Source organism: Etheostoma spectabile, chromosome 18 (assembly GCF_008692095.1).
Source record: "Etheostoma spectabile isolate EspeVRDwgs_2016 chromosome 18, UIUC_Espe_1.0, whole genome shotgun sequence".
NCBI classification, from domain to species: domain Eukaryota; kingdom Metazoa; phylum Chordata; class Actinopteri; order Perciformes; family Percidae; genus Etheostoma; species Etheostoma spectabile.
The window spans coordinates 4261735-4283676 of NC_045750.1; the positions used below are offsets into that span (position 1 = coordinate 4261735).

Sequence of the window (21942 nt, forward strand, 5' to 3'; positions counted from 1 at the left end):
CAATTCACAAACACACACATGTTCTTTCTCTGTGCAATTTCATTTTATTCAGACTAAATAACACTGCAGGCAGAGAAAGGCAGAGGTGGAGGAGTTGGAGTCAGATGTGTTGGATCACAGAGAGGGGAGGAGGAGGGGGGGGGGGGGGGGGGGGGGAGGAGCGGCTTTACCTTGATCCTGGGCCTGAGAGGAGGACAGCAGCAATGCCAGGAGGGCAGCCGCCAACAGAGACAGCCGGCTCTTCATCTTCAGCTCCTCTGGCTCAGCAGCACATGAATGGAGCTATGAGAGGAATGAAGGAGGCGATTAGACCCATTAACGTCAGCCCATGCAGCCCCGCAGCAGCCTCAGGGCTACACGAGACCTCTAAGCGACCCCGATGTGAACTCCATACCTCCATCACTTGCCTCATGTAAATATATCATCATATCTAGTATCAACAAGTTGCTTCGGTTAGCGCTTTCAGTATTAAGAAAGTCATGTGTCCACGATAACTGCTCTCCAGACAACCAAACAAATATAACATGACTGACTTTATATGTATGGATGAATAAATTCCAAAAACAAATAAATTATCAGCGTAAAACGCCAATAACGCCAATTTAACATAAAGGAAACGCTCTTCTTTTTCTCACTCTGTTAGATTCCGGTTTCTCTTCTTAAAGCAACTCACATTCTGGTGCAATTAAAATGCAAAGCGTCCAATTCAATATCTTATATCTCTGCAGATGAGTTGGACCCACTCTAACGGGGAGAAAGTCCTTCCACAGTTCAGAATAACCGAGCGTCAAATCCAAGCGCCGTGCGCAATTACGCATCGCAACGTCGAGAAATAGTCCACGCGTTTCTTGAAATATCCCGATTGTAAACTGGAATATTGGAGGATATAAAGTCTGGAAATACCACAGGTTTTTAAAACTGCGAGAAAGTATTTACGTCTCATGAAATCAATTGAATCTCAAAAAATAACCAAAAATCATGCAGGACTGACCTATAGAGGAAACTGACGAATTTCTTTGGATCGGTTCAAGCAAAAAAAAAAGAAAACAAGGTTAAAGTCACAGTTGGAGACCCCCAACCTGAGAAAAGGGAGAGCGAGGTGGCCCGGTGTTGAAGTCAGAGCACTCAGCGGGTTTTTGGTTCCCGGACGCGTCGGCGAGCCTCTTTCCAAGTGGGAAGACTCTCTACACTATCTGCTACTTAACAGGAGGGCTGCTCCCAGCTCTGCCTGCCCCGCCGCAAGCTCTTACGACATCCAGACGGGCCAAAAATGATGTGTAACCTCTAAAAAGTGCTTGGAGATACACACGCAAGGACGAACACACACACTCGGAAACTTTTACATAGTTTTCTGCATTCCTTTCCGGTGATGGAGGGCTTCTGTGCGTCTCGGCCACAAGGAGACAGCACCGCAGATCTGCTTTTCGGGGAAAGGGGGGGAAGCAGAGGAGGGGAACCGACTGAGGCTTTATACCCCCTTATTCATTTCGTGAATCAATGGGAAAATATTACACACTCTGGTAGACTAAACCCCAAGTCAGTCTTTCCCCGTTTAATGAATCATTCCGGAACTTTCTGGTGTCATCTGGAGGATTTGATGAAGCAGCAGCTGCACAACTTACCATTTATGACAATTTAAAATTACTCAAATAATATGCATCTTGCCCAAATCTTTTAACAGTCACACAGAAAGTAAACAAATAAAATGTAAAGGATGTTAGATATAGTACCCCAAAGTCCTAGGATTTTCCCAAGTGTATCCAAGGTAGTCCAAAAGTGTAAAAGCCCCCCCCCCTCCAAAATGTGATGTCTAGATCCAAACGTGATATAGAAAATAAAATGTTTTTAAAGTGCATTGAATAGACAATTTTTTTAGTTAGTCATCAAACTATAACCAGTTGTCAGATTAATAAACCAGAACATTGAAATAGTTTAATTATGCCAGAGGCGCCCCCTGGTGGACAAGGGACGCTCTTCATGTGTCCGTCTGCCTCTGCATTATCAATTACATTTTACATTACATATGCCAAGTACTGAGAAGGTCATCAGATGGTTGGTTACTGGTTGCAGGTACCGGGCGTCTCGTCCAATCAGATGCCAATCAGATGTCAGATTAGGTTTTTATTAGTGAGTAGACGATCTGGTGTCTCTAAAGTGTTAAAGATGTGTGGTGGGTGTGGAGTGATAATCAGCACAACAGGCCCGGGGCTGTCTCCTCCTGCACTCTGACTTCCATTTAAAACAGACACCAGGGAAGAATCCATCAAAGACACAAACTACACTTTACCATGAGGTGTTTACCAAATGAAGCATTTAAATTCCATAAGCCTTATTTTGGACAGAAGTAGCCAAGTTCATGTGGACAAATTAAGTTGTCAAAAGCATTAACCGCTGAGCCCTAATTATGAAGATTTCTTTCTGGGAGACCCAGGCTCTGTGGATTTCATTGTCAACATTGCCCTCTAGTGATGAAACTCAACACTCAACCAGGGAAAGGCAGTGTTGCTTTTTTGAAAAATGTGTAGTGTCTTGTTTTTTTGTGCAAAGACAAAAATGAAATATGGTAGTAAAGAGATACATTGATCAGAGATGAACACTTTCTTTTCATGAGAGGCATTTTTTATTGATCCTCAGGTCAACAGAGAGTACAAGAAATAAATATTGATCCCATGAATGTGAAACGTATCCCATCATGACAGGAGACACAGCCCGGCCCAGACGGAGGATTATCATCTTTTTTTACACAATATAGAGCGAGTGGACGATTTTTGAAAATGAAGTAAACACATGTAGTAGATGTATATTATTAGTCCTTCTTCTGAGGGAACGCTGCCTTCACCAGTTCATACACAACATATCCAGTTCCTGAAAGGAAAACAGGCCACGTTAGAAGAACCTGAGAAAAGTAGATTAAAAAGGTAGTTTGACTTCCAGATTAAACAACTTTTGGTTTCAGGGTACACATTTTAATTCAGTAACAGCTCATAAGTAGGATATACGTCACATTACTGAAGGTAAAAATACATTATTGTCCTTTATACTGTGACTTTAAATTGAGGTGCCTCCTTCCTCAGTTTACAAAACTGCACCCAAACTACAGTTCACATGGAAAAATGCAACAAAAATATTGCAGCAGCAAAACCTGTCTTATATTCTGCATAAAATCCTCACCTGCATAATGAAACTCACTTCCTGGCGGTGCTTATCTAAACACACTTCCTGCCGTTAATTAGATTCTGTATCACCTCTTGAGTGGTGCTGAAATTTAGTCCCAGCAGCTCGTCCCCAAAGTGGGAGAACAGTTTGTACAAAAGCAGAACCAGAAGATGAATATATGTTAAATTAAAAAGATTCTTAGGTCCCTCTAGCAGAAAAGACCCGCAGCAAAGCAGACTGCAGCCCTGAAAACTATCATGTGGGTGCTAGCTCTCCTTCATTCACACTTTTCTTTTACCTGGGCTGTTAATGTTTCCAGCTCTAATTTTTTAGAGAAATAATAAGTAAACCATTCTGCACAAAAAGTTATTTATTCATTTATTATGAAAGATTGTTTTCTCACCCAGGACGGTGAGAGCCATCGTTGTTCTATACAGAAGAGCGTCGCTAGTGCCTCCTTTTAAATGAACCGGCATACCGTTATCCTCCTGCAAATGAGACACATGTTGCAAAACTTTAGCATTTCATTAGCACTGTTAATTCATTTCTAAATGTTTTAACTTCTTCTCCCCTCAGCATCACGTCAAAACAGAAAGAAAACCTTTTGGACGAATGTCCACCGGGTAACTGATGTCTGAGCCATGTGGATTTTTTTTTTTTAAATGATAAAACACGTCAAAAATGTCAGAAGTTTATGAAGAAAGTGAGCAAGAAAGAGTACAGCTGACATCAAATATGGACAAACTTCAAAAGATGTTTTATTGTCAGTTTTGAGTCAAATGTATCAACTAAAAGTTTTGGGATAACAGTTGCTGTTAGAATCAACCATCAGAGAGCTGAAATGACTTAATTCTTATCCTGGTGCTGTGTCACTAAATATCAGTTAGTAGGCTTTTAAAGGCATGCAATTAGTTCAAAGTGTATTCAACACGAGAACAAATATTTAATGACACAGCGTCTGTAAACATTGCACGAAGCAGCTTTCAGTTTCTATGCTCCTCATATCTGGAATAAACTCCCAGAAACCTGCAGATCCGCTGCTACTCTCAGTTCTTTTAAATCAAGGCTGAAGACCTTTCTTTTTGATGCTGCCTTTCTTTAAATGACTGCTCATTTCTTTAAATTTCTTATGCTGCACTGTAACTTTTATTCTTGTGTTTTATGTGTCCTAATGTTTCTATTTTGTTTTTAACTGTCTATTCATGTGTTTTATTAGTTTTTAATGCTTATGATTTTTAACCGTTTGTACTTGTGTTTTATCTGTTTAACTAATTTCGTGTAAAGCACTTTGAATTGCCCTGTTGCTGAAATGTGCTATACAAATAAAGCTGCCTTGCCTTGCCTACAAGTGCAACACTGGATTTAAAATCCAGTCTAAATAGAAATGTGCACTATTTGTGATCATTTAACAGACTGGCAATGAGTACGAGTCGTAGTATCAAACTGATATCAACATATTCAATGTGAATAGACATGAATAGGTTTTGGATGTTTCTTTTAAATGAAATGGAAAAATGAAAACCATGTGAAGTGTTTAGTTTTTACAGTCCATCATTCAGTCTGGTTTTAATCACTGCGGCGGCCGTTAATGCAGGTTTAAAAAGCGTATCCCAGCAGTCACTACAAGCGTCGGAGGACAAACCAGCCATTAAAGCAGTTTGTTTAGTCTACTACACGCTTCAGTAGCCGGTTAAATCAACTACGAGTTACTTTATTTTACGCAAGCGGTGATGACACTGAGCAGCGTCAGAAATATAATCTACTTCCAAGCCTTTCTCGACATTAATCACTATGATCCTTGAGTGAAAACTACTGAAAAGCTCAAAAGATACTGCAGTTAGGCACATCCAGTATACAATGCATAATTAGTACTCCACCCAGTGCGATTGCTTACACATACTGGCTACTTATCTTTGGAGCTAGAAGGATTTCAGGGCTTCATGACAAGAACCAATGCTAAAGAAATAACAAATGCGTAATTTACAATCATGTATGTTTCAGCAGTGCTTTATCATATAGAGGACCCTTTAAAGCACTTCCTGTCTGGAGAACTGTAGCATGAAGTGGAAAATAAATTGAGCCATAAATAGTCAAAACGAACAAGAAAACTCTTGTACGGTAGCTATTCTTGCAGTGTTTGATTTTTTTTTGCAACATATTTTCAAGGTTTGATCTCTGCCGGCCGTACATTGTTGCCAAAGAAAGAGAAAGTATTTGTTTCTTGACCTCGTCAAAAGGAAAAAGTCATTAAACATGTCTGCTTTTAGTCTTTCAAGGGTCTTAGTGTGTTCTTATTTATTTCCTGTGGGATTGAAGACCTTTCAAGACAACTTTGAAGTCCTTTATTTGGACTTTTTAGGGGCTATAGGAAATGACATGTCTCCTAACTCTCACAGCCACGAGACACAGGATTACTTGTTCTGTGGCAGCAGCGTTTCTTAAGTTTGATCCTGAAAAGGTGGGCTGAAGTTATTTGGTAAATCCTGCACTACATGGAAAATAGGAACATTTGAGCGGTCTGTTTTCTCCCTGTTTAGATCGTAGTCCCACATGAGCAGTTTTGCAGACAGTCAGTCAATACCGCCCATTGAGACCTTCACATTTAGTATGTTAATTTGGATTTTTGTCCACAAGCGTTCTCTACAAAAGAACTTCTAAATGTTATCATTCTCCAGTTATCCAGCAGTGGTTTGGGTCTTCAAAGATATGTTTGTGATCACACAGATACCTACCGTCTGACCAGATTGATAACAAACCATGCTAGCCAGAGGCAGGTCTGGCTGTTACCGGTGCAGTCAGTGACAAATTTGGGTTTAAACATTTTTTATCGTGGGACAGACAAGATAAGTCTGAGATCACAATACTTCTTGACGATGCCACCTTCTGCTGGATATAACAGGTAAAAAACAACTAAGTAATATAATAATAAATAAGGATCTCTTTGAATTAGGGCCAGGTGATGTGAGAAAATCAAATATCACAATATGTGTGACTAAATACCTCGATATCAATATCAATGTTATCGATGTATTCTCCAGCTCTACTTTGAATGCTGATGTTTATATGAATATATGGCAAATGTATGCAAAATCACATCCAAAACAATTAAAACTTCATGAGACCAAACACTGATATGTTTAGCATTTGCTAATTTGGTTTTGTTTTTAAATTACAGCGTGCCAAAAATGATTTAGACAACAATCTTGCAGAAAGATAGCATAACTTCATCATAATTAAACTCTAGAGATAAATAACATTACATTATCGCCAAAGGCTGTCCCAAATGGGGAATACTTCTCAATAGTGGTGTAACGGACCATAGCTGATCCACGGTCCAAACGGGTCAACACTCACGGTTTGGAATACATGTGACCCGCCAATCAACTGCAACGTTTAACAATAATAATAGTATGAAATACATGTTTTACTGTCGCTGCTACTTAAAGTTTGTGCTAATATTGAACCTGTGCCTAAACAGCCGGTATCCACCGGGCAGAACAGCAAAGCATATCTATGCTCTATGTTCTATCCAGTCAAGGTTTGGTTTGACCCCTTTCTCTTTTAGGTACGACAGAAAAACAAATCATCCGTGTGAGTTTGACTTTTTTTAAATATTTCGTAAATAGTGCCAAACAATTAAAGGGATAATCAAATGGATACTTTAAGTAGGACTATATTTTGCTAGTGCATACTGCTACTTAATTTTTGTTTTGAATGCAGGGGTCTGCGTGCAGTTTAGAGTCCCAAATTCCACTATGGCCATGCCAAGACCCGCTGATTGGTTGGGATTCGGCATTTGACCTGGAGCGGTTAAGGTTAGGATTAGGGCTGAGTGATAATATAGATATTGCAACAATATAGTAGGATTGACGATTTGTGCTTTCACAAAATGTTTTCACAATTATATTTTAAGGCTCTGACACACCAACGTGATGGCCGACCTTCGGCAGAAAAGGCAGTCGCAGTGGCTGCCTCCCCGATTTGATCAAAGACGTGCCTCGGAACACTCTGAAGCGATGCCGACTTGACCGTACGTTCTGTGCGTGACGTAATTCGTCTTCATAACAGCAGACAGCGATTATCTGTATTGTATCCCGAAAATGAAAGCTGGCAGCTAACTGGACAAAACTGTCACGTGGCTTCTCCCAAATTTTAAAGCCCGACCATAACGGCGGCTTGTTCGGATTACGATCTCATATTTTACAAAAATAGTTCACCGAAATGTGTTTCTGAAAACATTTTAAGTGAGAAATAGGCCGTGCAGTTGCTGAATCTGTCTTCATTTCAGATCGACAAAAGTCAGTTTAAAAGATTTGTCAGAGTTTGAGAGGCATTGGTCACGCTCATCCCGCTCGTCATTTCCGGGTTAGCACTCCACCAATCAGATTGGTCATTGAGTCCAACGGCCACTTTCCGATTCAATATGTCCAATCAGAAAAAATGACGGCTGACAGCTCCTCCGACGGATGATGGCACAGAAAACACCAAACAGACTCGAGTCACTGACCTCACCAGACTGTCCAACGGCCGATAATCAGGTTGGTGTGTCAGCGCCGTTAGACAACTAATCATCAGTAATGTGGATGTGTGTAATGCAGCCTTTAAAACCAGGAAAAGACAACACTTACCATACAAAGATTTTAAGATATCCAAAATCTAAGACAATATCTAGTATCATATCACGATATAAATATTATAATCGATATATTGCCCAGCTCTAGCAGACTGGTCTGGGATCGGGACCTGTACAAATGGAGTTACGTTACAGAGAATTTGGGACACTAAACTGCACGTACACCAAATGCAGGTTTCTTACTGTTAGTGGAGTACTTTCTGTGTGGTACTTGTACTTTTACTGCAGGTATCTGAACACTGTAACGTTATAAAAGTGTGCCTCTGGTCATAAGTCATACAAAATGGGGACGTTACATAATAAAAGAGCGTCAGTGTGTCTTTGTAGCGAAAGTGTATTTAAGCGGTGTGTTGTTGTACCTGAAACATCTTCTGTTTCTGCGGGACTTTGTTGTCGACCTGCCGGCGGACGGAGCTGGAGATGGTCCGCCGCGCCACCTGCTGGAGCGCCTGGGAAACGCAACAAACCATCATGAGACACATGAGGACACGGACCCAATACACTGGACTGAACCCGCGTCCGAACCAGTTCAATGTTACATCACATTTCCATGTAAATATAACCGACTAAAGGCGAGAGAATGCTCGTAACTAGCTACCAAAGAAGCAAAGCTAATGCTAACTCTTCCGGCCGGTGTTTCGGTTTAACTGGTTTTTAAGTTAACTGGTGATAGAGGCAGATGTGGTGTAGGTTGTGCCATGAGAAACTCCGCAGAAATGATTACGTAGTAGCTGCAGTGATGCCTGTTTGAAATACTGCAAACGTCAATAAATCGTCAAAATGTTCATGCTGTCATTATTTGTGTCATAATTGTGTTTAAAGTGTGGTAATGACGTTTATTTAAACCTTCTGAAGTGTTTGCTGACTCTGCAGATGGAACACAATAAAGACCGCTGAAATAAGCAACAGCGCTCAGTGCGCTCCGATAACTTGTGTCACAACAAGTACTAGCATCGGTCATAGGCTCATATCGATTCATTTACACTTACAAATACCTAATATTTAACATGGGCAACAACAGCTGTGTTGTAGAAAATAAAACCAAAGTTTCCACACGTTCAACATGGTGCACAAATTCAAACTCAATATGCAATGTAAGATCTAGGTCGTGTTAAAGGAAATACATTGACTCAATGCTAAACGTCATTACCATTACTTTAAACACAATTATGACACAAATATGACAGCATGAACATTTTGTCGATTTATTGACGTTTGCAGTATTTCAAACAGGCATCACTGCAGCTACCTACGTTGTGGTCTTCGTTCTTGCAACGGCATCACAAGTTAATTTAATAACAGTAGGCCTACTACAACATGGATTACGTGTTTGATATCTGTTACATTTCAATACAGCCTGTAAGTAAAACATAAGCTACATATGAGGTTTACACCCAGCTGAATGCAGATGTGGCAACATGTGCATCCGCTCAGATTACGTTGTGATACATAGGCATTTATAGGCTAGATGTAATTTATTTATGTAGGCTACGATGGGTTATGTTAAGTTGCAACCTTACAATCACGTTCCTTAATGTGCAGAATGCCTACTCATTCATCCAGATACAAATGATACCTCTCGCTTATTGAAACGCATATTGCATATAGCACAGTGGGTCGGAGGAAACGTATTTTTATTGCTCTGGGTGTCTGGCACATATTGTAGAATTGACTTGAAGTGCCGGAGTTCGAGCAAGTGTTGGTTGTAGAAAGTCAATCTTATGAATGTCTGAATAGTTGCAACATTATAGTTAGGAAACAATGCAATTTCAGATATGTACAATCCAATTGTTAATAGTTATTTTAAGTTTAGATATCCATAATTACAAAAACATTCCAGATAGTGTAATTTAAAATATCCAAAACTTCACTATGCCTTAAATATTACATACATCATGCTATGAATGATATCTGAAGTTGAGTTGAGTCAGTAGGCCTATATGAAAAATCCCATTTCGAAACATAGAAGTGATAGGGTCAAATAAATAACAGATAACATGAAACGTCCCCCGCTAACATACATCGACACATTTATCATTCCAACAGTATGCCTATATAATACACCAGTTTGCTTACATTTCAGAAACAGTGCTTTAACGGTGTGTTATAGTCACAAGTCGATCGGGTGGTACCGTGACGTGCAGTAAGAGACACAGTCGCCAGACAACGGATGATAGTTCGTAACGACAACGGCAAGTGTTTGCATAAATGTCTGTCGGGGCAGGAATTAATGCTCAGCAACTCGTTTTTATCGTAAAGTTTCACAAGACACTGACAAATAAATGTGAAATAGAAGGAAAGCGATAATAATGTTTATTTCCTGGTTAGTCGGGAATGGGTCCTGAGAGACCACGCCTACACCACATCTGCCTCTATCACCAGTTAACTCAAAAACCAGTTAAACCGAAACACCGGCGGCATCTGAACGTTAGCCGACTTTGACCCCTAGCCAACAGTCTGAAGCTAAATGTAGCCACGCTTTGCTTTTCGTCACTTATTTTCAGATCGTATATGTGCCCAACTAGTTGAATGATATGTCTGCAATGCAAACGCAGGCTTCAAGTAGACAATATACTTACAAATATGTGTCTGTTCATCTTTACTGTCCGCCTGCAGCCGCTAATCTCAAACACAAGGGCACAAGAAAAGTCTGCTTCCGCTTCCGCTTCTTCTTCTTCGTTAAGAAGATTAACAGCAGACTGTATTCCTGCTGCGCACTCTGCTGCCCCCTACCGTCTCTAACACAAACTACGCCAGATGGTCTAGATCAGGGGTCTTCAACGTTTTCCAGGCCAAGGCCCCCCAAACTGATGGCGAGATGGAGCGGGGACCCCCTAATTATATATATTGTATAAAATTGTGTTATATCAAACTGGTCCTATAGTGCCATGTGTAAATGTACCTTGTTATTGTGCATTCAATACTAAGATACTCAAATAATACACAGGTTCATATATTCATGTTTTTATTTTAAACATGTGCGAGGCACAGTGAGGAGAAAAACTTTCGCGACCCCCATGCAGTACCTCCGCGGACCCCCTAGGGGTCGCGGACCCCCTGTTGAAGACCCCTGGTCTAGATGATGATGTAGATCAGTAATAACAAAGTATAAATGGTTAATGGACTACATTAGCGTAGTGTCTTTCTATGTTAAGCTTTACCATTATCCACTCATACAAACACGTTTATACAGGAGATTGAACCGCCAACAATTTTACTACCTTCTCAGCCACAGCCACCCAATAATGTTATATCGTTATGCATAATATGCACTTTTAATTTTTGGTACTTTAAGTATATTTAGATGCCAGTACTTTGGATAAAGTCAAAAGATTATTTCAACACAGTGGTACTGCCAGTGGAGGAAGAAGTACTAATACCACATTGTCAAAATACTCTGCATCAAGTCAAAGTCCTGCTCTGAAAATGTATCTTAAGGGGCAAGGTTACCTCCCTTTTCTCTGCTTTGCTCACCCAGAGAATTTGGCCCACCCATGAGAGAGAGACATCATGGCTTTAAACAAGCAAAGTGGCAGTTGGTCCCCCGGTCCCCCCCCCCCCCAAAAAAAGCTTCAGACTCTGAAACGGCACATCCAGCATCTTTGGGATTCCCTTCCTTCTTTTTCTTTTATTATTTTTTTAAATGTAACACAGGTTCTTCCCCTTTAGCCTGTTTTTTTTGTGCATTTTGTGAGTTTGCCCTGGGAATCAACAAAGTCTTATTGTCTCATTCCCTCTTTAAGAGACAACCTGCAAGAGGGACCGAAGGGGGGAAAGTTGCATTTAAGGGGACGTATAATAATATCCTGAACATCAGACTGAGAACGCAAAGCTGGAAACAATCAGCCAGAGAAACCGGTTTCAAATTTAAATGACAACTTTAATTCTTTGAAAGCAACAACACAACACAACACAGATGGAGTATCAAAAAAATGTCAGTGCTTCTCATGATTGCAGGTAACAATATACCTTGATAAAATCTTATTAAAAGAAAAATAAATACATTTTCCCATGGCACATTTCAACATGCAGCATCTATTTTATTAATGTATAACCTTAGCTGCAAAAGAGCTGAAAATGGCAGGATTGGGGGGTGTAAAACGTGTGTGCATTAGCTTCCCCGGTAACAGTGTAAAACACATTAACTTTTAATCACACGTATTGAATCAACTTTACGGTTCCAGCATGCAGCTGTGCTGATATTATTATTATTGCATGTAAACGACAGTGAAAGAAGCCACGACCCGTGCCGGTGTACATTTTCTGGATTCGATAGACACACTGACAGTTTAAAAAGTTTCTCAAACTTGAATCCCACTTTAGACTCAAAAACCCCTGAGGTCTGCCGTGCAAATATTAGCTTTACAATGGAAACATTTCTTAAAAATAAAGACAAAAACAAACATGTTAGTTGTACAGCCCCCAAACATTTTGCGTTCCCCTCCGATGTGGAACTTGCTTGACGCGTTTTATTTACGACTCAGCGAAAGCATGATTTTAGTGCGAACGTGGGCTGACGTCACAGACAAAAACGAGGCACAAAGACGAGCCGCTCGAGATGCTCAATAATCACATTTACATCTCAGCTACCCAGCATGCAACTCGGGGCTCAGAACGACGCCCCAGCTCACCGTAACTTCACCGGCTTGGAGCTGAGAGATCCTATAAAAAGGGCCGGGAAAGTGCACGCAAACCTTCCAGACTCATTTCTGGGCAGAATTTTATGTTTTGATCAGGATTTCAGGAGTCTGGTCTGGCTTTTATTTGATGTAGCCGATAACAACCGAGCATTAAATCCCTCTACTGCTATACAGGACTCACCACAGAAAGGGCCGTAGACACATTCATTTACAGTCATGCTAAAGTTGACTAAAAAGAGGAATAAAAAAAAAAAAAAACATCTTTTGAAAATTAATACCATAGTTTAAAAAAAAATGAGGAAAAATCCAGCCTTTAAGGACATCAATTTTCTTTGTGAATGAATAATGTATCATAAATAAATAAATATTCTTCCTTAAAATACAGGGGCATAAGTATACACCCCCCTATGTTAAATTCCCATAGAGGCAGGCTGAGTTTTATTATTAAAGGCCAGTTATTTCATGGATCAGGATACTATGCATCCTGATAAAGTTCCCTTGGCCTTTTGGGGGGTGGGGGGGGGGGCTCATTTATTTACTTACCATACATTATTCATTCACAAAGAAAATCGGTGTCCTTTAAGGTTGGATTTTTCCTAATTGTTTTTAATTAAGGAATTAAGTTTAATTTCCAAAAGATGACTTTTTATTCCTCTTTTTAGTCAACTTCAGCATGGGTTCCTAAACGTATGAGCACCACTGTTTATATTCATTACTGCTCAATCACATTTTCTGTGAAAGTGATGGACTAAATGCTTATTCAATGCTTTCTCTGTAATGCCAGGATATAGTTTTAAATATGATACATATTCTGTGGTCTAAAGCCGAACATAAGAAGATAATTCTGTGTCCTGAATATCAAATCCAATTAGATTTTAAAACCTGCCTCTAATGATGGGGATATTCACATACTATACTATACTTTCTTTGTAGTGGAGCGGTTCCTTTTTTGTAGGCCATCTAAAGCTGCCGCTAATTAATATTTTCCTTATTAATTTGGTTAGACAGTAAGAATGGTTACTGTCTTGCTTCATTGTTTGGTTCATAAATGTCTGAAAACAGTAAACCCAAGGCAATGTTTCATTTACTATCATAAAAGACAAAGAAAACCTGCAAATATTTCCATATTAGAAGCTTGAACCAGATCATTTGGTGATTTAAAAATCCAATATATCGGCCGATATATATATATATTAAAAAAAAAAAAGAAATCCAGAAACGCATAATTAAACATAAACAGATTTCCATAACATTAGTTATTTGTAGTTATTTATAAGTCCTCACTAAAATAATATGATAATGCAGTTTAAAATAACAGAACAGAGGAACATCCAAATATATTACCGTTCTGCTGAATAAAATGTGTAAATTAAGATGTGAAACTTAAAGTCCTTTGAACAAAAACAGCTGCTAACAGGGCCGTTGTAGAGCGCCCTCTGGTGGACAAACTATGCAACGCCAACACTCATAACATGGTTGATGGTGTTTCGCCCGTTTAAATCCTAATTTATCGGCCTTTTTAAATGCCGATACCAATAGACTGGAAAATGCCTAATATCGGCCGATATATCGGTCTGGTTCTAGTCCATAGGGGGACGGCCCTTCTGGCTTTTGCTCATATTCCAGATGGCCAGTCTGTTACTGTACAAACAGCATGGAAGTGTTATATTAATATATATCATTTGTATGCAACTATAGACTATGTATTGAAACTCTTACAACTCTTACAACTCTCCCTGCAGTCATAGTCCACAGTTGGTCTAATTCTCTAAACATACCAAACGTACTTACTTACTTTCCCACACCCAATTACGAACTATGAGTGAATTTTTTTATTTTAGAAAGGCAGATAATAGGGTGAGACATCAGTCTGACTCGTGCTTGCTCATGTTACCAGGGGGGGAATATCTTTTAAAAGCTGTTAAGACGTTGACTGTGGCATCAAATATTTGGCTACTTTTCTATTCACTTTGGCAAATAATCAGCCGACGTCAAGCAATTTTAAACACTAAAATACCCATATTGCTGGAGATGTTAATTCGTTGTATTACTTTTTTTATTTGATGTCTCTACCAGTCGTGCCTCTGGACGAAACGTTTACCCTGACGGATGAGCTCACTGCAGCAGGAGGAGGCGAGCTGGGGGGCGGGGCCGCCACCTCAGTTGGATATGTCGGCGCTGTTGTTTCGGTTGCCGCATTTGTGGTGGATGATGAGCAGGACGACGCCCAGGAAGAAGCAGACGGAGCCCACGGTGATGTACGCGATGCCCAGGAACGGGTTCTTGCCCCCCATCCAGGAGATGGTGCTCAGGATCACCCGCTTCCTGCCCTCGAAGCTGCGGACGGGATAATCTGGGTTCGACTGGTTAAAGGTGGGAACAGCGTGGAACAAAGCAGACCCGCCTACAGAGGAACAATGGCTGGGTGGAGTAGAAAACACATTAGACCCGGAGAGAGTTACTTCCACTTATCAAGGCTCCAGAAGAGGAAATGTGAGTTAAAGTGGGAGGTGTGGGTTGAATATAAAAAAAAAGAGCTGAACAACACCAGAAATTAGGATGTTGTTGCATCAGAAATGAGAGAAAAAGTCCACAGGCCTTCATTGGACCTATTCCTTCCTTCCTTCCTTTTTGCTATTGGACCTTTTTGTCACTATTTTCAACCTGCTCTTGTCTTTCTTCCCTCCTTCCTTTTTTTTTTTACTGTCTTCCCCCCCAAGTTTGTCGCATATTTAAAGTTTTTCCCCCTGCTTTTATCCAAGCATAAAAAGAAATCTTGTCAATTTAGTGTTGCCTTATTTCCTTCATTCTACCTTCTTTTTACCAAGGTTTTGTTTTAGTTGTTGTCACCTTTTTTACTTAGCATTTAAATGTTATTCAGTTACAAGGCTGTTGTTCAGTAAATCTATTGCTGACATCCTCCTTATATAGACTTTCTTTTCTACCAAAAAAGATCCCCGCTGGTAAGGGGGTACTTGGCTTAAAAAAAAAAAAAAATCCAAAAGGGGAAGATAATTTAAAAAAAGGTTTGGCAACCGGTGACATAAGGATACTGTAGACGACCTCCAGAGTGTAGTTTCCTCGGGGCAGAGTTGGAACCATGCTGCTCTTCTTGTTGATGATGCGGTAGAGTTTGCGGAAGGTCGGCAGGGCGGCGGTTCTCATCCACACGATGAAGTCCTCGTTGATGAAGCCGTTGTTCCCCTCGTCGGCGTCCAGCTCGTAGACAGGCCTGCGCCAGTTCACCGGCTTCGTGGTACCTGAGTTAGAAGGAGAAGAAAAGAGCAGCGGTGAAGTTTAATTAATCCCTCAGGGAAGGGTTCTGTAGTCTCACAAAGCATTGAAGCTCTCCAGCAAAATGATCGCAAAAGGGAACATTTCACTAGGTTTCATTCACTCACAACATGACCTGTTGGTCAGAGAGCGTGTAACAGGAAGATATAGTACAGGTGGTCTGTGATAGAGGATGGATACCCGAACCGAGCCGGGCCGGGTTCGGACACATATTTAGAAATTATGTTAGGTTTGGGTCAGGCTCGGTCACATCAGCGCAATAAGACATGGAACATATTAAATTTTAAAAAGCGTATTATGTAGGTGTGCGCCGGTGTTAATGTGTCCTTGTGGCCCGTGTGCGCTGATGCGCTCATCTGTTGACATTTCCAAATGCCTTCCTACTAGGGATGTAACAATATTGCGCTATCGCGGTGGTAAACGTGTCTCGATATCGTCGTGGTTGGGTTACAATAATAAAAGGACAGGTGTCCGTCAAAAAGCAAGAGGAATAAACAGTCCCGCGGAACAAAAAATTGTTAACTACATAGACCATGATCCTTTGCGCTGCGTCGTCATACCAACCGTTCTAAAGCCAATAGGATTGCACGCGGCACGCTGTCCACACAAGCTCACAGCAAGCCAGCATGGCCGACAGCGATACTTGTAAGGATGAAAACAACAACAACCCCAAAGTTGAGATTGTGCCAGCCCCTGCAGCTTTTAAGTCAGATGTCTGGAAACATTTTGGTTTCGCCGTGTCAAAAAAAAACTCAAAAGGAGAGAAGGTGGTGGACAGACAATGGACTATATGCAAGCACTGCCACAGTAAACTGCGATACAACACGGGAAACACAAGCAATATGCGAAGTCATCTGACGACTTATCATCCGGAAAAGTTTGCAGATTCTCTCACAAAGAATGTCCTGTCCGGTCAAAAAACCCTGAAGGAGGCATTTTCAACAACTATGCCACACAACAGCGCAAGGGCTCAAGAAATCACGAGGTACATCGCGGAATACATAGCGTGTGATTTACGTCCCTTTTCTGTTGTAGAATTGCCTGTTGACTGGCAAAAGCAGAAAAAATGTCTGTATTTTTTTGCTATTATCATCACAAACACTATCGTGAGCTATTTAACAATACCGTGAGCTTTTCCACAATATCGCAATAAATATCGTACCGTGAGGTCAATATCAAAATTGTATCGTACCGTGAGATTTTGATATCGTTACATCCCTACTTCCTACAAACGTACACGTGTCATAAGTATGAGAACAAAATAGGATTTTAACTGTGTCGGGCTCTGGTCGGGCTCGGTTACTGCTCAGTCGGACGCAGGTCAGGCTCGGACAGAAAAATGCAGTTTTTAGAAGGACTCGTTTTCAGAGACAGATTGGATAACATGGGCGCCGGAATAAACAAAATAGCTGAGCCACACTCCTATACTCTTACGCGTGTAGTGTGTTTTTGCTTTTACGTGTCATGTTTATTGCGCCAGTTGATATCGCAATGACCATAAAAACACAATATATTGTGCAGACTTATTAGTTTTACACATCCTAAAGCTAATTGCAGAAAATCCCTTCCCCCCCCCAAGATGTTGTGAGAGATGACCCTGACGAGCTGCGGCTGGTACCTTGAAAAGCGGCCGTGAGGTTGGGGTTGTTGCCTCCGGGGTTTCCGAACTTCACGTGCTTGTCGGTCCACCAGGCGATGCCTGTAGTGTTCAGAGGAATCGGGATCTTTGTGCCGTTGGGGTCGTTGTAAAACAGCTCCAACGTGTCTGCCATCAAAGGAAGGACGGTTGATTAGAAAGAATTCTTCACAATCACACTCGTAACCTTTTGTTCCGGTCAACAGAGCAGGAAACCGGCTCACCGTTGAACATGCTGTTGGCGATGGCCCCACACGGAGCAATTGGCTTGTTTTCATGATAAGCGTACGGCTCACACTCCTTACTGGGATTCTGTGGGTGGTTAGGAGGAGATTAAAGACAAACGGCACCACATGCAGGTATAGGTCTGTAAACAGAAATGTATCAGCCTAAAACGTGATTTATGCTTCTGGCTGGCATTAGTATGGTGGCTCGGTGGCTTGGTGGTGTTGCACCCCCCCGACTCATTTCCTGGTTCTCCTTCTCCATAAACATGAAATCAAGGAGAGGGTTAATTTCTCCAGCTACAGATTTCCCACAGTGGTCAGAAAACACAGGGTGTTTCTCCGACTATGACTCTAGAGTCCCTACTCAATCACCGTCACTCTCTCACTCGCTCTACCACATAAACACACTCACACACGCATGCACGCTGCAGGGTGCAAGATAGGACCCCTATATATACTTAAAAGGACCAAAAACATAATCTTTAAAAAACAAAGATGTCCGATTACTTTATAGGCTATTTACTTGAGTCATTACATTATCTGGGTCACATAACAGAGATATATATAAGAAAAAGATGTATTCTGGGATTCATTCAAAACTTTATTTTGTTTGGAAAAGTAAGGCATTTAAGGCCTTTATTTTCATTTGGCTGTGAGGTGGTGCTAATTTTGAAACCTATGTGTTATCAGAGACGTCTCGTGGAAGGGAGTCATACCTTGAGGGAGGTAATGTCTCCATTCAGCTGGCTGTCATCTCTCGACTTGACGTAGCGGCGGTGGTTTTGGTAGAAGTTGGAGAGGCCGTAATACACGTAGACGTTGCTCTGTTGAGTATGATAAACATATAAAAAAGACACATTGTTCAAACTGGCCGTGGGAACCTTTATTAGGGAAAGTATTCGGAAGTATGTAGCAACCCCTCTTTGCTCACCTCATATGGCTGGTCCAGGTAGAAAGGTATGGAGCAGGTACAAGGCCTCGTGCTGTTCCAGTTGAAGTTCTGGGAGCAGTTGAAACAGGGACTGGACATGTCAACCCCTGTGTAATCCACCTGTAGACACAAAGAAGGAAGTGTATCTAATGTATAGCTACTAGGGCTGCACATTTAATCACACTCTTATCAAAATCGCAATATGGAGTTTTACAATATCCCAATCAAGGATGGAAAATTTACTTTTTTGGTCAACAGGCACAGTGGCTGGTGGTGGGTGCTAATTTCAGAATTTAAGAAAAAACTGTTTGGTACAATTCCTTTGTAGGAAATTTTTTTTTTACATTTTTCTATAAGAATGAGAATAATGATACAAGAAGAATCATTCCCTCCAATATTGTGAATCACAATCACAACATCAGTCAAAATAATCGCAATAAGATATTTTCCACATATCGTGTAGCCCCAGTAGCTACACTTTTAACTATATACTTTAGGGGCGCCTGGGTAGCTCACCTGGTAGGGTGTGTGCCCCATGTACAGAGAGAGGCTCAGTCCTCCGCAGCAGGTTAAATTCCAACCTGTGGCCCTTTGCTGTATGTCATTTCCTCTCTCTCCTTTCATGTCTAAGCTGTCCTATCAAATAAAGGCCTAAAATACCCAAAGAAATTATAACATACTAAAATCAAACATCACAATATTTTTGGGATGTCAATATATACTCATATATTCTTAATTCAATGTGCTTAACATTAGAACAAAAAGAATAGAGAAAGTTAATGAAACCAAGGACATGAGTGGTACAACCATAAAATTCCAGACAAATAGTCAATCTGTAACAAGGCCACAGCCGTGACTAGTTGATAGATTACACATTGCATGTGCTTTAGTGGTGAGGACAAGTGATCAATTATATGTTTGAGACAGTCACAAAGATGAACAAGCAAGAACAAAGAGAGAAATACAAGGAAAGTATTGTGGCCATTTAAATGGCCAATGCTGCCGGTGTTATACCCCTTGTTTCCACACCAACTGGTTTTTTGTTGTGTTCACCTAACAGCAGTAAGCGCCAAATCACAGCCACTTACAAAAAATAAAAAGATGTATAAGCAATATAATCATTCAAGATCGGATCGAGCTGGTTTCGATCTTGTAGCAAAACTGCTTTGATGTCACCACAACCCACTGCCCTCCACATCGAGCTACCGAAACTGAACAAGGAAACGCTTCCAGTCACATATCTGTTAATTAGCATCCAGCATCCAGGTAACATTTTGTTTTGGCTGATCTAAAACAACTGGTTACATGGGCTTAGTTGAGGAAATAACCGGTAATAGTTTTCACGTTTCTTTCCTCGCATCTACGATCATATTAACTACTTCTACTACGCTACACATTGTGACTGTTGCGTATTAACACGCGCTAGTAATGCATTTTAGAGAATGATTATAGGAATAGTCAGCAGACAACACAGTGTTAGTCTATGAATTAGATGTTCATTTTATTATTGAAATGAAAGCTGATTTTCGGTCACACATCTGCCGAATTTACCGGAGGAACATAACGTTTCAGAAGACGTTTAAGTTAAATTACAGAAGACGTGGAAATCGGCCGATATGCAAGACCAGGGAAAATTGCACGATTTTTAAATGCACTTTGGCGTGAGTGGTCGAAGTGGACATGCCAGCTCCACAGGAAATGTTAAGATATTACTGTGTAGCTGTGTCATTGCGTGATACGTGGCTAATCCAGGGGTGCCATATACCGTTACCTCAAACTCCTTGATGTTGTTGGACGTTACAAACAGGCCGATGCCGATGGGGATGAAGAGGAGTCCGATGATGAAGAAGGCAGGGAGCACTGTGCCCGCGGTGAGAATGGGCTGCCAAGCGGGTAGTCTCTGCTGTTTAAACGCAGTGTTCTCGGGCTTCTTGCTGCGCAGAGTCCCGCCGCCGGGCCCGGACACGGTTATATGTCCATCTTCGTCTTTGGCGTTGTAACTAGACGCTATCATGATTGCTAGCCAAAACTACGAAGTTGTTGCTAACGCAGTTAGCCCCACCAGGAAGTTTACAAACAAGGTAATGAACGCAACACGCGGTGACGTCACTGTGTGATTACGGAGCGTGGTGGTGTTTGCTGCCTTCACGAGCTGTCGAGAATATCTGAAAAAATGTATAACATGCTCCTGTACAATCAGTGGTGGTGTGATACAAAAGTAGTAATCTGCCAAATAAAAGAAGAAGTATCCAATCAGCATATATATACATATATATATATATATGTATAATATATATATATATATATATATATATATATATATATCTTGGCAATTTATAAGTGTTATCATTTCCTACTATTTGCAAGGTAGGACCTAATCTTAGTCTGGTGTCGACCACTTCTTCCCTTTGGTTTAAACTCAGTGAAGTAACCCTTTTACCGGTCAAATTCTTCTGCATTTTACAGTAGTTTCTAGCATTAAACTCTGCCTCCCATTAAATTTGCCATCTTTGTAGACTTTCAGATTTAATTATGGATTTGGCTTCACCCTTTCCCAGTGGAACATTAATTCCTATACATTTATTTTTCAGCATCTTTTTCACAATTTTATCAGCCTCTTTGTTCCCTTTAAAACCTATATGAGCTGGAACCCAACAAAACTGACCAATGAGACCAAGGTTCCTGAGATGTGATAGTAAATGTTTAATTTCAATATTGTTTGGGTTTAACCTGTGACACATCCAATTAACGAGTGACACACCTGTCACTCCCCGATGTAAGTCGAGTGCAGATTTGAGTCACGTATGCGACTAGTGAATATGTGAGTTGCATACGTCACTTTGCGACAAGTAGCATACAAGATGCTAACGAGAGACTTCTGTCATGTAAACACAGTAAAAATTGACTTACTTAAAAGTTGGTTCACTTCTGGCTAGTTAACAACCAGTTGAATGGCGTTTTGAGCTAACGTTAGCAAACAAACAACCATAGATAGCTAAGAAGTTTTTTAAATGACTGCTAGCTTAGCTACAAGCTAGCAATTAAACCATAGACTGTAGATGAATTACTTTACAGTCTATGAATCAAACACAACAAAGGCTGTCACTTGAATGGCGTTTTGAGCTAACATTAGCAATCAAACTATCATAGATAGCTAAAATGTTTTTGAAATAATTTCCATCTTCTGTTATTGTTTGGTTATGGATTTATTTCATGTATATTGTATGAATGTATATTTTTCCTAGTATTTGATTTATATTTATATTCTGTACTTTGTGACTGATTTTGCTGCTGTAACACCGGAAATTCCCATTTTTCTTGGGATCGATAAACATCTATCTATCTATCTATCTATTTCACAAATTTCAGTATGACACGTTATGCCGTAAACAGTTTAAATCTGAGCATGCGCAACTCCAATCTGA

General features: G+C 40.6%; 3 protein-coding genes across 10 annotated transcripts in view; all 3 read right to left on the reverse strand.

Annotated features, from left to right (window-relative positions):
- Positions 1–1239, reverse strand: part of col12a1b (collagen, type XII, alpha 1b) — a 142205-nt gene extending 140966 nt beyond the window's left edge. For 4 of the 8 annotated variants that reach the window (XM_032543774.1, XM_032543766.1, XM_032543769.1 and 1 more), the window contains exons 1-2: positions 992–1238; positions 171–282 (exon numbers count right to left, since the gene is read on the reverse strand). In XM_032543774.1, coding sequence (XP_032399665.1) covers positions 171–246 — 76 coding nt within the window. In that variant the 5' untranslated portion in view covers positions 247–282; positions 992–1238. Of the gene's footprint in view, positions 1–170; positions 283–673; positions 881–991 lie in introns of those variants that run through there. The other 4 variants (XM_032543771.1, XM_032543767.1, XM_032543768.1 and 1 more) reach the window with 4 other exon arrangements.
- A 1362-nt stretch (positions 1240–2601) lies between these two features.
- Positions 2602–10473, reverse strand: cox7a2b (cytochrome c oxidase subunit 7A2b). The gene is made up of 4 exons (XM_032543870.1): positions 10369–10473; positions 8149–8238; positions 3560–3644; positions 2602–2865 (listed from the first exon to the last, which is right to left on the reverse strand). The coding sequence occupies exons 1-4, from the start codon at positions 10384–10386 to the stop codon at positions 2807–2809; spliced, it is 252 nt and encodes an 83-aa protein (XP_032399761.1). The 5' UTR covers positions 10387–10473; the 3' UTR covers positions 2602–2806.
- Positions 10474–14488: 4015 nt separating this feature from the next.
- On the reverse strand, positions 14489–20605 carry LOC116706804 (cell cycle control protein 50A). The gene is made up of 7 exons (XM_032543832.1): positions 20289–20605; positions 18518–18637; positions 18303–18410; positions 17584–17671; positions 17342–17488; positions 15483–15689; positions 14489–14782 (listed from the first exon to the last, which is right to left on the reverse strand). The coding sequence occupies exons 1-7, from the start codon at positions 20529–20531 to the stop codon at positions 14589–14591; spliced, it is 1107 nt and encodes a 368-aa protein (XP_032399723.1). The 5' UTR covers positions 20532–20605; the 3' UTR covers positions 14489–14588.
- Positions 20606–21942: the final 1337 nt, after the last annotated feature.